Source organism: Diachasma alloeum, unplaced genomic scaffold (genome assembly GCF_001412515.2).
Source record: "Diachasma alloeum isolate Michigan unplaced genomic scaffold, Dall2.0 Dall_scaffold_00295, whole genome shotgun sequence".
Lineage (NCBI taxonomy): Eukaryota > Metazoa > Arthropoda > Insecta > Hymenoptera > Braconidae > Diachasma > Diachasma alloeum.
Genome location: NW_021680434.1, coordinates 896,677 through 911,197, shown reverse-complemented (window position 1 = coordinate 911,197; position 14,521 = coordinate 896,677). Strand labels below are relative to the sequence as shown.

At 36.9% G+C, this 14,521-nt stretch overlaps 2 protein-coding genes across 3 annotated transcripts; both read right to left on the bottom strand.

The window, feature by feature from the left end:
• Nucleotides 1–3,460: 3,460 nt before the first annotated feature.
• LOC107039246 (breast cancer metastasis-suppressor 1-like protein) lies at nt 3,461–7,158 on the bottom strand. 2 transcript variants are annotated; one of them, XM_015258766.1, is made up of 3 exons: nt 6,972–7,158; nt 6,642–6,891; nt 3,461–4,134 (listed from the first exon to the last, which is right to left on the bottom strand). In XM_015258766.1, exons 2-3 carry the CDS (start codon nt 6,857–6,859, stop codon nt 3,660–3,662), a joined length of 693 nt encoding a protein of 230 aa, XP_015114252.1. In that variant the 5' UTR covers nt 6,860–6,891; nt 6,972–7,158; the 3' UTR covers nt 3,461–3,659. The 2 variants fall into 2 exon arrangements, with proteins under 2 accessions (XP_015114252.1, XP_015114253.1); XM_015258767.1 differs by having other exon boundaries at nt 7,042–7,158.
• A 960-nt stretch (nt 7,159–8,118) lies between these two features.
• On the bottom strand, nt 8,119–14,504 carry LOC107039219 (fibrous sheath CABYR-binding protein). Its single transcript, XM_015258730.1, has 7 exons — nt 14,472–14,504; nt 13,289–13,453; nt 11,578–11,758; nt 10,203–10,646; nt 9,579–9,769; nt 8,488–8,655; nt 8,119–8,405 (listed from the first exon to the last, which is right to left on the bottom strand). Exons 1-7 carry the CDS (start codon nt 14,502–14,504, stop codon nt 8,214–8,216), a joined length of 1,374 nt encoding a protein of 457 aa, XP_015114216.1. The 3' UTR covers nt 8,119–8,213.
• Between the last annotated feature and the right edge of the window lie 17 nt (nt 14,505–14,521).

Genomic DNA, 14,521 nt, shown 5'->3' with positions numbered 1-14,521 from the left:
AGCGAAATTTTCGTAATGACCTTTTTTATAGAGTGACTTGAGGGCTACAAAAAAAGTCATATAAAAAATTTTGCGATTTCCGTTAGATTTCGAGATATTCATTAAAACCTGGCGAGTTGTCAAAATTCATTAGAATGTTCAAAAACATTGAAATATTTTTTCTCAATGAGAAAAAAAATTGTTTTCGGAAATAAATAGAACATAAAAACTGGGCAAATGAGGTTTTACCCCCTCATTACATTTTTTTTTCGTTCAGTTAACGAAAGAAATAACGAATCTGACAATTTTGATAAAGTAGCTGCGTCTACATGTCCACGAAAGTATGCATTATACATATTATAAAAAAATTAATTAATCAAATCGATTTATAATCCACGAAAGCATCGATTCTGTCTTGTCTGGACCCTCCTGATTTCCTTGTTTTTATTAAACAACTTGTTTCACTAATCTTATTCGAGACAAGCCAGAGTGAAAATTGCGACGAGTGAAAATTCCACCAGGCTGTTTCGCTAATTATCTCCAACAACGAAGCAAGAGCTCTGCAAGAACCTTAATAATACAAAATGAAAAGAAATAATTGAAAAAAAAACTTGTCAGATAAAATCGATAAGCGAAGGAACAGCCGTGACGAGAGAAGTAAAATTAATTGTAAATAAAAGAGTGAAAATTGATATTTAAAATGGCACATGTGAAAAATACAGTGCATATAGCGTTTAATCGCCGGGTATAATGAATAAAAATAGTGTACGCGAATTTTTCAATGTCCTTTTAAAGTATAAGCCAAGGTACCCTTTAAATAAATATTAGAGATTGAAATTTCTGTGGCTTTGGTTCGTCATTACGTACAAAAATAATTCCGTTATGAAGTTTTTATCCGGAGTAAATCGACTGTTTTCTGGGAAACATCTCTGAATTCAAGAGAAATAATGTTTCCTCTGGACAGAGATATTTTACAAATGAGAATAATAATTGATTTATCTCGTTTCATCACTTCATCGCGGAATTCCAAACATTTTTTTAGGGATTAAAGACACTGTGTGGATGAGACCGAAGAATGTGAGTGTATGAAACAGTTAAAATTACGTAATTAATTATTGATTAAGTATTCAATTGCCTCTTCTCATTTCACGAGTAATTTTTTTTCTGCGATTGACATTCTACGGGGAATGAGAGAAAATTTGTTGCATTATGAGAAACAACAGTGAATTGTTGCTTCGATGTTGACTTTCGATTAATTTTTGTAATGAATCCCTGATCCCTTCAGTCGTGATACTTGTCCAGTCAGCAATTGTCTATATTGGTGTCATTCTTCGATAACTGTCTAATCAAATATTACTGACTCGAAATGGGAGAATTCAAATTTCCCCAACTTCGAGTTGAATTTCACAGGGAAGCACTCGTGTGTGATCACACATTCCCGAGAGACATGAATTTAAAGATTAAAGGAGATGATTTTAAAACAATTTGTAACATATCACAGACATCCGAGGTGTACACATACTGGTGATGAGCTTTGGGAAATGATACTGGATGGTAATTTTTTTTTGACAGGAGAATGATGGTGAGGATTACATTCCGGACGATTAGAGTAGTTTTAAGCAAGGATCACGTATTGTACGTATGTGTTGTAAATAGCATAAATAAAAAATTACGTTTAAAAGTAAGAAAGGGGGAAATTGCTTTCGACACAACATACTCAAAATATATTTTTGCTGATAAATTTGCGATTTTCTTCCGAATGGAATTTCTATGACGATGGATTTTAAATTGAATTCAATTATTCATTGGCCAAATGTTGCAAGCCTTTCGGTATCAATTTTTAGTTCGAGTTCTAGTTCAACTTCAAAATCCAATCGTCAGGACGAAATTTTCTTCAAGAATTTCTTGAAGTACGGGAGAGTGGGGTAAAATGCATACTCGTGATTTTTTTAAAAAAGTTAATGACGGGAGGAATTGTTAATGAAATGGAGTACTTTTATTAAAAAAAAAAGAACAATTCTTTCCCTTTGCGATGAGGCTAGACTGATCTCAATTGATGAATCTGTTTCTGAGTTATCAATTTTTTTAAAACGTCGAAAGTGTCCATTTTACCCCTCCCTCCCCTACATTAGTCCTAGAATCAATCCCGCCCCCCTTGGAGCCAAACGTCAGTACGAAATTCCCTTCAAGAATTTGTGGAAGTGGGCAGAGTGGGGTAAAATGGATACTCGTGATTTTTTTTAAAAAGTTAATGACGGGATGAATTGTTAATGAAATGGAGTACTTTTTTGTCAAGGAAAAAGAACAATTCTTTCCCTTTGTGATGAGCCTAGACTGATCTCAATTGATAAATCTGTTTCTGAGTTATCAATTTTTTTAAAACGTCGAAAGTGTCCATTTTACCCCTCCCTCCCCTATATTAGTCCTAGAATCAACCCCTCCCCTGGAGCTGAGTAATATCATCTACATCTACACGTCACTACGAATTGTCTATCGGCATCTATCCGCAACCTGGTAGACCCCGCCGCTAATCGTCATGTACTTCTCGATCCAGTGAGTCCACAAGAACCTGTCTCCAGGTGAACATTTATCTGCATTTCCAATTATTGAAACAATCAATCGTAAGTCAACGATCCATTCTCATCATCATTTCCTTCATTCATGATGTAATTAAATACCTCGATTTTTTTGGGACAAATTCTTCTTGAATAAATCTATACTTTTATTACTATTTTCTCTCTTGTCTAAATCCTGTGTCACATCTGTACACTTCAGTGTTTTATCACGGCAAAGCGTTCCCGAATAATATTGTTAAATAAGTCACCGTTTAAATAAAAAATGAGGTTATTAAATAAATGGAGAAACTAACGGAATATTTGTAGAAATTTGTTTTCAATAAGACTGGCTATCTATTCATTACTCATGTCGCGATGCACGAATTTTTGCGCCAATTAGAGTTTGTCAAATCACCGTAGTCCAGCGGTTATTAATTCTTTCATCGAGACAAGTATTGAAAATGACCGAAAATTGCTATTATCCAGACAATTATCACCTAAATAAGTGATATCTTTCGTGATTTCATTGAGAATGTAAAAATGTTCTTACTATTCCCAAAATTTGTATTGTATTGTTATTAAATAAATGGACAAACTAACGGAATATTTGTAGAAATTTGTTTTCAATAAGACTGGCTATCTATTCATTACTCATGTCGTGATGCAAGAATTTTTGCGCCAATTAGGGTTTGTCAAATCACCGTAGTTAAGCGGTTATTAATTCTTTCATCGAGACAAGTATTGAAAATGACCGAAAATTGCTATTATCCATACAATTATCACCTAAATAAGTGATATCTTTCGTGATTCCATTGAGAATGTAAAAATGTTCTTACTATTCCCAACATTTTTATTGTATTTCTCATATTTGCTTCTTGTCAATCAGACGTATTTAACAGAACAACAAAAATCAAACAACTTCATGATTTGATCGAATGTTACTTTTAATTCAGTTTCACAGTTGTCTCGAGCAATAGTTTTAAACGTTCCTATCTAATTATCGACAATAAGCTCCCCCATGTTACCACAATCTCTTCAATTACTTAATTATAAATTGTTCCAGAACTATGCACTTGAACAATAGGCTCAACTCCCAATTAATCACTATTTCGAGTGTCTCTTCATTCACAGAATCTCCGCCTTTCGGCTGCTCAGACTTTTCTTGATAAGCGCCCAATCCTCCAGGATGTCAGCATCATTGAGCATGTAAACGATGTAGGGTCCGGCAACAGAAACAGCGCGTCTCCTCTCAGTGTGACTCCTACGTCGTTTGCCAGTGGAGTTGAACCACAGGTCAGCGTGAATGTCCACGTTATTTTTGTCCTCCTCGAGCCTCCGTATCTTCTCCTGGAGATCGCTGTGGATCGAGTCCCACAGGAGGTTCTTCTCGTTCTGCAGATTCTGCTCAGCTGCACGTTCCTCAGCGTCGAATTTTATCTGAATGTTCTCCAGTCTCATTTTTCTCAGTACATCCGCCACTTTTGTTTTTGTCTCCATGTTCTCCTTGAGACGCTGCAGCGGGACCAAGTATTCGTCAGACTTCTCGACTCTTACTTCTCTGAGTTTAGTGTCTATTTGAGTTATTCGCTCACGATAAAGTCTGAAAAAGGTTTATTTTTTGGCAATGTCTATTCATACGCTCCACGGTAATTTTTACCGTCGATATATGGGAGATCGTGGACCCTCAGCTTTTACTTCTTAAATTAAATCTAGACAATAAACTAGACACATCGAATCAATTGGTAAGTGATATGGAGATAGTAGACTAGTAAACAATTTTCTCGAATGCGAATATCAGTATAGATTAACGCAAATAAAAAATGATATAAATAATTAACTAAATGCAAATAAAAGATGAAATGAATAGTTTTTTACATTTTATGTGAACGTTTTCTTAACGATATTCATATTTGCCGAATGGGGTCCGAATGCAGAAGTGGGTGCCGAAATATAGACTAAATGATTTTAAGGATGATTTTTTAACCAGGGGAGACTCATAGACCCCACTGGACAATGTTGTCACAACTCTGGTTTCCAACTGAACTGCCAGAGTTCAAAAGAGTTCATAGCAGAGATGTCAGACAAGATGTGAGTGAGAATCTACCGTGAATCCACGGTAAAATTTACCGTGGAGCGTGCGAATAGACACTGCCTTATTTTTTTTATAAATAGGTTCATCTCCATGATTTTATTAATCACGTGGAAGGCCAAATGCTATTGGAGAATAAATTGTTTTTTTTTTTTTTTAATTTCGATAATTTTCTCAATTTTTTTTGTAAAATCAGAGAATTCTCTATAAAACCGAAGAATTTTCTAGAAAAATCTAAGAGCAACTCCGCGAATGACCCCCACGGACGAAAAACGGACGAGTTCTCAGACAAGTCTTGTTTCGGCCAACAAAATCGTCACTTGAGAATTACCAAAAAAATTGTTTGGCTCGACTTTGGAAGTCTCAAGCATGAATAATTGCTCTGCTGTCAACAACGACGAAATATTTGGCTCAAGAGGCGGATCATTCACACAAGTGTGGAGAGATTTTTCACGCTTAAAATACTGGGACCGAATGATCATAACTCGGGATTGAGATGGCTTTGTTCGGAGAGGTGCTGGCGTACTTTAGCGTAAACATCGTCTCAGCAATTGATCCGTTGGCGACGCAGATCTCGATGTAGTCTAAACAAATGACGAACCTGGGTTTGAGGTCCCCATAACGAACGGGACCGTGGGCAAGAGCACTCTTCCGACTGAGATATAATTATTCAAATACCAAATTGTTTGCATTTTTAATGACGACTCTGTAAAGAATGCGATCCTACAATATATGGACACATATCCCCTCTTTTGAGGGGAGACCGCGGTGAAATTTGAAAGTCGGCCTTAATAGCCATTGGACGACTTTTGATATATGAAGGGATATATAAAAAAGTGAGAAAAATTTCGGACCCGGACCGTTTTGCCCCGTATATCCACCAAAAACGTCGTTTTTCACGTTTTTAGCTTAGAAATGCCCCTTGCACCACAGTTTTCATCCGATTTCAACTTTTTTTTTTTTTAATGTTCGCTATACTCCAACGAAAGAACTCAAGTATCCGTTTTGCTTTATATTTATCAGATCATGTGAAAATGATTTTTTTAGTTTCTATTTTTTTTCCTCTTTTTAGCAAATGCTAAAATTAGTTGTTTTTCGTTATTCCACGTTGTAATCATACGTAATCGAAATATAAAAAAAAACATGGGCGGAAAACAAGGAATTTTAGCATTTGCTAGAAAGAGGAAAAAAATGAAAACTAAAAAAAACATTTTCTCATCATCTAATAAATATAAAGCAAAACGGATACTTGGGTTTGTTCGTTGGAGTATAACGAACATTAAAAAAAAAAAGTTGAAATCGGATGAAAATTGTGGTCCGAGGAGCATTTTTAAGCTGAAAACGTGAAAAATGGCGTTTTTGGTGGATATACGGGGCAAAACGGTTCGGGTCCGAAATTTTTCTGACTTTTTTATATATCCCTTCATATATCAAAAGTCATCCAATGGCTCTAAAGGCCGAGCCGAGACTTTCAAATTTCACCGCGGTCTCCCCTTAAGGATGTTCGACACCCTTTTAGCCCAAATTGACGTTGTTTTCATTTTTCTGCCAAATTATCGATGGGAATGACGTGAAAAAATATAACGATTTTGTGGTTTGTCACTCTTTAATGGCTCACGAAGTTGCGTAGTGGTGCGATAATTTTCATGCGTTTTTTCCACAGTTTTGTGATTCTTTTTAAAAGTTTTGTCAGTCATTAAATAATGACAAAACGCAAAAACGTTATGATTTTTCACGTCAATTCCATCATAAGTTTGCCAGAAAAATTAAAAAAACGTGAATTTTGGCAGAAAGGGTGTAGAACATCCTTAAAAAGTTCTTTGGGGAATGAATTTATTGAGTTTATGCCCTTTCATTAAAATACTTGCTGCACAAGACAGTGAAATATTTTCTCCCTGAGGTACAAGATTGCTGTCACATTATTATTTTCAACAAACGATTTTTTTGGCACAAGTAAGACTTGTCTGAGAACTCTGCTGTTTTTCTCTGTGTGAAAATAACGGATGTAGAACACATACTGTTCTTTAAGGAGTGTAAATTGTCTCTCCAGATCTACGAGATTTTCCATACACTCGTTTCTCCTCCTCTCGCACTCGTCCTCATCCATCTCCGAGGAGTCATCACTGTCACTGTGTTCAGCACTGCTGTCGCAGGATGCCGAGCTCTGGTCACTGTTATTGCTATCGTGCGACATTTCTTCACCTTCGGGTTCAGAATCATCTTTGACGCTTGGCATCTACGAGCGAGGAGCCCAAAGTCTCCCAGAAACTTGAAAATAAATTACAGACATTTATTACTGTATCAACAACTCAGGTTCTAACCTAAAAACTGTTGTTCTTGATATTCACCTCTAATATTACCAAGGAAAGGTACAAAGAGGACAAAGAAAATGAGAGATGACTCTCAATTGTTACTTACAAAAAATAAATTTATTTGTAAATAAACAATAAAGTGCGGAAACAGCTGCTGAACTCGAACTGTTTTGTCGTTTGTTGTTTTTCCTGATGATTGACGACCTGCCCCTGCCGCCATCCAAATCTGTCGTCCATATTGAATCTTGAGTCCGTCTGCGCATGCGCTGACATCTGTCCTGACGGCGGGAATTTTCAATTTTACGTGTGACGAAATTCCAGGCGAATTCGTCATCTGCGGAACTCCAGGGTATTTATGTATAAAAAGAGAGAGAGAGAGAGAGAGAGAGAGAGAGGAGTAAAAATTTATAAATCGTTACCTTTTCTTTGCGATAAAAATTTATACGGAAAATTAGAGCTACCTGCTACCTTAACTTTACTTCAGAGCTACCTTAAGTTCGGAAAATTACTTAAATTGGTTACCTATCGCGTGAATCGATTCCCTAAATTTTGAGAATAATATTCATTAATCAAATTCATTGAATAAACCAGATATGTTACAGATATTTTTGTCGAGTTCAGTTTTGTTGAGTTAGAGTTTAGTATTTTTGGGATTTTTCTACGTAATTTCGGTTAAGGATCAGGATATCACCGTGGAATATTGGCCAAAATAATGTGCTACCCAGTGTTTCCTGTAATCCTTTTTGGTTTGTCGATAGAGTGAGTACATAGGTCGAGTTGAAATGCTTGCGCTCCCTTGAGCGAGAGTGATTTCGTCAATCTAAATTACCTAATTAGAACGAATTATTTTTACCTTAGATTTACATGTTGAAGCTGTCTTTTTATGGCGACAAAAATTGATAATAATCCGATAAAATTTTTGTCTCCAATTCCCAATTTCGGTCATTTATTCAATTCATTTTATCAAAATACGAGAATAGAAATCAAATTTATGGGTATTCTTTCATTATTCGAAAAACATTGATTTGAAAACTTTCCGGAGACATTGAAGAATGAATTTTTGCAGTTCCTTTCGCTGAAATATTGATATCTTTCTAATACTTTAAGAATAAAAGATTATCTCCTTCTGATTCTTTTTTCATTTCATTTTCATAAAAATAATTGGAATCCGACCACAGGAATGAGGAATACCGGTATTTTATTGAATAGCCTTTGGAAATACAATTTATTCAAAAAGCTCAGAAAGAATACGGAATCTGCTGATGAAATTCACTTATACTATTCTTCGAAAGAATCGGGGCAATCGGTTTCAAGTGACCCGTCAGGTGAATTATACAACAACTGTCCATCTGCAATTTTTTTGGATCCCCTGTGAGACAACTCGAAGTGAATTCCCAGACTGCTGCATGGAAGCGGCTCGTCAGAATGGTACACAAGTTGTTTGTCTGGTGCGGTGAATTTATACGTGCCCTGTTGTTGATGAATGATAGGAGTTGTTTGTCATTGTTAACTATTGAATTTAAAAATTTCAAAGAAAAAGAATCTTAGTTACTTTTGATATGGGACAAGATTCGGTCCCGTCTGCTACTACTGATGAGAGAGCCCTCCAAACGCTATTGTCAACGGAATCATATGGCTGATGACTGGTCTCGCAAAATCCTGTAGGATTATCCTTATTACTTGCTATCACGTTGCCGCTGATGTTTATCTCGTATGAAATCTGTTAGAGTTGTCACTGTTATTAGATCCGATTGCGAAAAACTTTATAGTGCACGATGACTATAAAGTTTACCAGAAATTTGAAATGAAGAAATGGCTAGGAGCCGGACAGCCCAGTTGGGATTCTGGAGAAAATCTATCGGATTTCTATGGGATTTCTATTGGAATTCTATTGGAAAATTCTATTAGTTTTTTGCGCTGATTCTATTGCATATTTCATTCGAAAAAGTCAATAGATTTTGAATTTCTTTCTCCAGAATCCCAATAGAATTTTCTAGCTAATTCGCTAGGTTTTCCTATTGGATTTTTCCATACGTGTCAGAATTGCGCTACTAACCTGAATCGGAAATAATGAGTCAACGGCAATAACGTCATTATTTCCAATTACCCTTTTTTCTTCCAACAAGATCTATGCTGATCTATTCATTTGTTGACATAAAGAAATGGAATTCATTGAATTTCATTTTCTCATGAATACCTTATAAATATTGATAATGAATGAAAGAGAATTCGACTAATGATTGAAGTGAATAGCGAACTAGAGTAAAAGAATCTATAAAGAACTTTAATTTTCAATTAATTATCTTCAATTTTTTTAAATAATCGGTCTCCATAAAAGGACAGAATTTATTAATTTCACTGATAATATATATACATGTGAGATATATATATGACGTGAAAAAAAAATTTACCTCTGAAGAATTTGAAATTATGTCACTGAAGAATTTGAAAATGCCGCGTGTTTTTTTTGTGAATAACTTCATGTTACATATTAACCAATCAGAATTAAAGATTAGAAAAAACTTCACGTTTCGTTCATCTTTAGTAAATAGAAGGATAGGATTTAAGGAGTTTTTTCCGTCAGGGCACCCGATGGCTAACCGCTAATGACAAATATATATTATATATATTATTGCGCCTTACCACTATGTCTTCATCGTCAGTAACATCATGGTGCCACTCGAAAGTACAAGGGTACTCGTCACAGTAGCCGTCTCCTACCGATAAATCATCATCACGTCTTTCTACCACGATGAACTGTCCTAACTCAAGAAGCTCCGAATATTTTTCAGGCGATTTCCCTTCCGATAGTTGCTCGTCCGGTGATTGCTCTACTTATAAGATGACGTATTGTTCAGTAATTAATCATTGCATATCCTCACAGAAAAAAGTTCTAGAAATCCGTATGTCTCCTTTAGATTGAAGAACAATGCTTCCGGTTTAGGAACATGAAGAAATTTAAAAAAGGAATTTTTTTTCCGGTTTTACGTTGTTTTACCGAGTTGTGAGGATTCACAGGATTCACGACGTGGACGTAGATGTTGTATAGAATCGCAAACGAGAAATAAAAATAATAGGAAAATCCAAAACAGAAGAATAACGAATTAATTAAAATTAAATTAAATTGAATTTAAAAACAAAATTCAAAAATTAATTCTAAAAATTAATTGCGGCTTTACAATTTGGTGATAAATTGTTCGGTATCAATTCAGAAAAAAGCAAATGATTTAAAAGTTGAAAAATTCGAAGTTCGTGAGAAATTTTTACCTTGTGGCTGCTCCTCTTCTGGCTCTTGCTCTACTTCGGGCGATTGCTCCTCTGGCTCTTGCTCTACTTCAGGGGACTGCTCCTCTGGCTCTTGCTCTACTTCAGGTGATTGCTCCTCTGGCTTTTGCTCTACTTCAGGTGATTGCTCCTCTGGCTCTTGCTCTACTTCAGGTGATTGCTCCTCTGACTCTTGCTCTACTTCAGGTGATTGCTCCTCTGGCTTTTGTTCTACTTCAGGGGACTGCTCCTCTGGATCTTGTTCTACTTCAGGTGATTGCTCCTCTGGCTCTTGTTCTACTTCAGGTGATTGCTCCTCTGGCTCTTGCTCTACTTCAGGGGATTGCTCCTCTGGCTCTTGCTCCACTTCAGGGGATTGCTCCTCTGGCTCTTGCTGCACCTCAGGGGATTCCTCCTCTGGCTCTTGCTCTACTTCAGGGGATTGCTCTATTGAATAGCATGGGATGCAATATTATTCAGACATGATATCCCGAGGGGCTACTCACTCCGTAATTGTATGGCATCATCGTTTTGAAATGAAGCAACGTGACATGATTTCATAATTTCAATTGATTTCTAATGATTTCATTATTTGGAAATCAATGATTTCAGAGACAACGAAGTTGTATTAATTCAAACATCTTGAATTACAGTAGACTCCCGTTATAGCGGCGCACGCCTGGGGGTGTACGGGAAGCCCATTCAGCGAATGCGACTATATTTTCCTACTCCTGCATGGCGCTCATTTTTTTGAAAATCACTTGATTCACTTGATTCAAGTGATTTTGTCGAATTCAATAATTTCACGTGATTGCGAACTGATTTCATGATCGAGTACCGCTATGATTTTCGGAGTGAGTAGCTCCTCGTTGTACTCCAAGTTTGTTACGTATTTCCACTTCGAGAGGGCCAAAAGACGAGTTACTGCGACTAGCCACGTATGAAAAATAGTATATTTCGTCATTAGGCCGAAAAAAACTTTTCTAAAAAAAAAAAGTTTTTTTGGCGGTATGACGAACAATATTTGTTGTAATGACGGCCGTAAGGCAGCGTTTCACGGACGCTCCGCGTCCGTGAATCTCTGACTACGGCCGGAATGACAAAAATTTCGTTATTGCTGTACTAAACCCGGCTCACCTTAAATTTATGATTTTATATACTAATTCAATCACTGTTGGTGAGTTATCAACGGGAGACTTTTGGAAAGTTCAAATGGGGATATTCCAGTCTCAAATAGACTCGAAAATCACCATTTCATGTTGCCGAAAGTCTCAATTTAATAACTTTAAAAACCTCAAAATAATTGTTTTTTTCCGGGTGACTAATTACGCTGTTCATTCTGAAATGCTGTCCGGGTACATTTCAGAAGAACTTTTACCAGGTGACTGTTCCTCCGCCGATTGCTCAACCTCAGGGGATTGCTCCTGCTCAGGCTCTTGTTCTGGAATCGATTCTTCGGAACTTGAAGACGACGAAGAACTTGATGACGACGATGAACTTGATGGGGAATCATTGTCGGATTGCGCTTCTGGACATTTCGGGAACCACGGTATAAATATCTGGAGTAGAAAATTGATACAGCTGAAAATTTTCCATCATCTCTTGATAAATATTGCAATTATCAGACCTTCACAGGCTTCAAGAATCTGCACTCAAATCTTTTAACGGGAGCAAAAAATCCGGTAAATTGAGCTTCACATCGGGGTTCAATTATAAATAGCAGTAGTGAGACGTATCCGAGAAAGACTATACTCGGGAGATTTTTCATGACTCAAGTGTAACAAATTGTCGAAGGCAGAAATTGAAATGATATTACTAACGTCGGCAGCTAGTGGAAAAGTCCATTATCTTATCAGACGGAAAAGTCAGGTTCCCTTGAAGGAAATAGATTATGGTATAAGGTATAATTAGGGTACGTGCATTGGTAATTGGTTGATAACTCTTCCTCGAAGCGAATGCATGTAGCTTTAATAATTTACAGAAATTTATTGAACATCAAGTTTGACGATACTTGACGTCAAAATCAGAAATGGAAAAATTTTGAATTATTCGATACTTTCGAACATAACAAATCTGAGGATAAATGATTTTTCCACATGCAGAGAGAGAACTGTTACTCGTCTCCATGTCTCGATTATAAGCTCGATGACATTCAGCATATGTGTATTCCTATGCGACTTGTTTAGGTCGCAGGAAAATTACTTCCTTCATTGATAAGGTAATGCGCTTAAATAAGTGAACGACATGAGTCCTGTCATTTCAATTTGCCTATGACGACTTGATTCGCTTGTCTATTTCGCAACTATTTTTCTTGGACACATCCTCCTGGTGCTGTTCATCATCAGGAAAGCGGGATGCGATGGGAAAAGGGACGAAGGAAAAAGCGGACAGTTCTCCGGGTTCTTTGCGTCGGTAACCATACTGCAACCTGCAACCATACTGATACCAAATTTTTACCTTGCGGTGGCTCTTCTTCAGGTGGTGCGTTTTTCCCTTCATCCCTCTTTCCATCGCATCCGGTTTGCCCGATGATGAATAGCACCAGTAGGACGTGTCCAAGATGAATAGTTGTAGGGAGACTTCTCATGGCTCACGTGAATCAAGTCGACAAAGGGAACTTCAAATAACAGGACTGATGTCGTTCGTTTGTTGAAGTGCATTACCTTACCAGTCGCATTGGAATACACACACACTCAATGGCATCGAGTTTGTAGTTGGGGTAGACACGTTGGTAGATAATAGGAAAATAGTTCATCACGCAAATATATCAAGTATTGATAGCTTTCAAAGTGAAGACAAAATTTTGTGATGCTTCACGGACGAAAAAATTGAATAGAAAAACCTATCGAATTTCTGTTGAATTTCTATTGAACTGTTCTATTAGTTTTTGGCCGATTCTATTGGAATGTTCAATAGAAAATGTCAGTAGAATAAGTCAATAGAATTCAATTTTCCTATATAACTTATGCTGTTGAGATATTTTCTATAGAATTTCCTCGGCTCAAATTCTATAGAAAATATATGAAAAGAATAAGTTATATAGAAAAATCGAATTCTGTCGACTTGGTACTTTTCAGAGGGATTTTTACCGGGGCGCTTCTCTTCTGGCTCTTCCTCGACTTCAGGGGATTCCTCTGCTGGCTATTGTTCTGACTCAGGCTCAGGCGATTGTTCTGGCTCAGGCACCGATTCTTCCGAACTCGAAGACGACGATGAACTTGACGATGAGGACGAACTCGATGACGAAGGTGAGTCTGCCGATTGCGTATTCGGACATTTCGGAAACCAGGGTATGAATATCTGGAGAACCAAATCTGTGCAGCAGGATATTCTTGTCGTTCCTCGTACGAATGTTTCAATGCATTTACTTTTACTGACTGCAAAAATCGGCACTCGAATCGTTTAACCGGCGCAAAGAACCCGGAGAACTTTCCGCTTTTTTCTTCGTCCCTTTTCCCATCGCATCTCGCTTTTCCGATGATGAACAGCACTAGTAGGATGTGTCCAAGAAAAATAGTTGCAGGAAGACACGCGAATCAAGTCGTCATAGGCAAATTGAAATGACAGAATTCATGTCGTTCGCTTATTTAAGGATGTTCGACACCCTTTTAGCCAAAATTGACGTTGTTTTCATTTTTCTGGCAAATTATCGATGGGAGTGACGTGAAAAAATATAACGATTTTGTGGTTTGTCATTCTTTAATGTCTCACGAAGTTGCGTAGTGGTGCGATAATTTTCATGCGTTTTTTCTACAGTTTTGTGATTCTTTTTAAAAGTTTAGAGAAAACGCAGGAAAATGTTCGCACTACCTTAAAATTTTGTCAGTCATTAAATAATGACAAAACGCAAAAGCGTTATATTTTTTCACGTCAATTCCATCATAAGTTTGCCAGAAAAATTTAAAAAACGTGAATTTTGGCAGAAAGGGTGTAGAACATCCTTAAGCGCATTACCTTATCAATGGAGGAAGTAATTTTCCTGCGACCTAAACAAGTCGCATAGGAATACACATATGCTGAATGTCATCGAGCTTGTAAACGAGACATGGAGACGAGTAACAGTTCTCTCTCCGCATGTGGAAAACATCATTTATCCTCAGATTTGCTGTGTTCGAAAGTATCGAATAATTCAAAATTTTTCCATTTCTGATTTTGACGTCAAATATCGTCAAACTTGGTGTTCAATACATTTCTGTAAATTATTAAAGCTACATGCATTCGCTTCGAGGAAGAGTTATCAACCAATTACCAATGCACGTACCCTAATTATACCTTTGATGGCATCAGGCGCGCGTGTATTTTCATAATCTATTTCCTTCAAG

What these genes read in the sequence shown, in the direction of transcription:
- LOC107039246 (XM_015258766.1), bottom strand. Translation starts at nt 6,859, where the DNA reads ATGCCAAGCGTCAAAGATGATTCTGAACCCGAAGGTGAAGAAATGTCG. An exon ending in TTTACACTCCTTAAAGAACA is followed by an intron (nt 4,135 to 6,641) that starts GTATGTGTTCTA and finishes AACCTTTTTCAG; the next exon opens with ACTTTATCGTGAGCGAATAA.
- LOC107039219 (XM_015258730.1), bottom strand. Translation starts at nt 14,504, where the DNA reads ATGAAAATACACGCGCGCCTGATGCCATCAAAG. An exon ending in GCCAGAAGAGAAGCGCCCCG is followed by an intron (nt 11,759 to 13,288) that starts GTAAAAATCCCT and finishes TTTCTACTCCAG; the next exon opens with ATATTTATACCGTGGTTCCC. An exon ending in AATCTTGTCCCATATCAAAA is followed by an intron (nt 8,406 to 8,487) that starts GTAACTAAGATT and finishes CATCAACAACAG; the next exon opens with GGCACGTATAAATTCACCGC.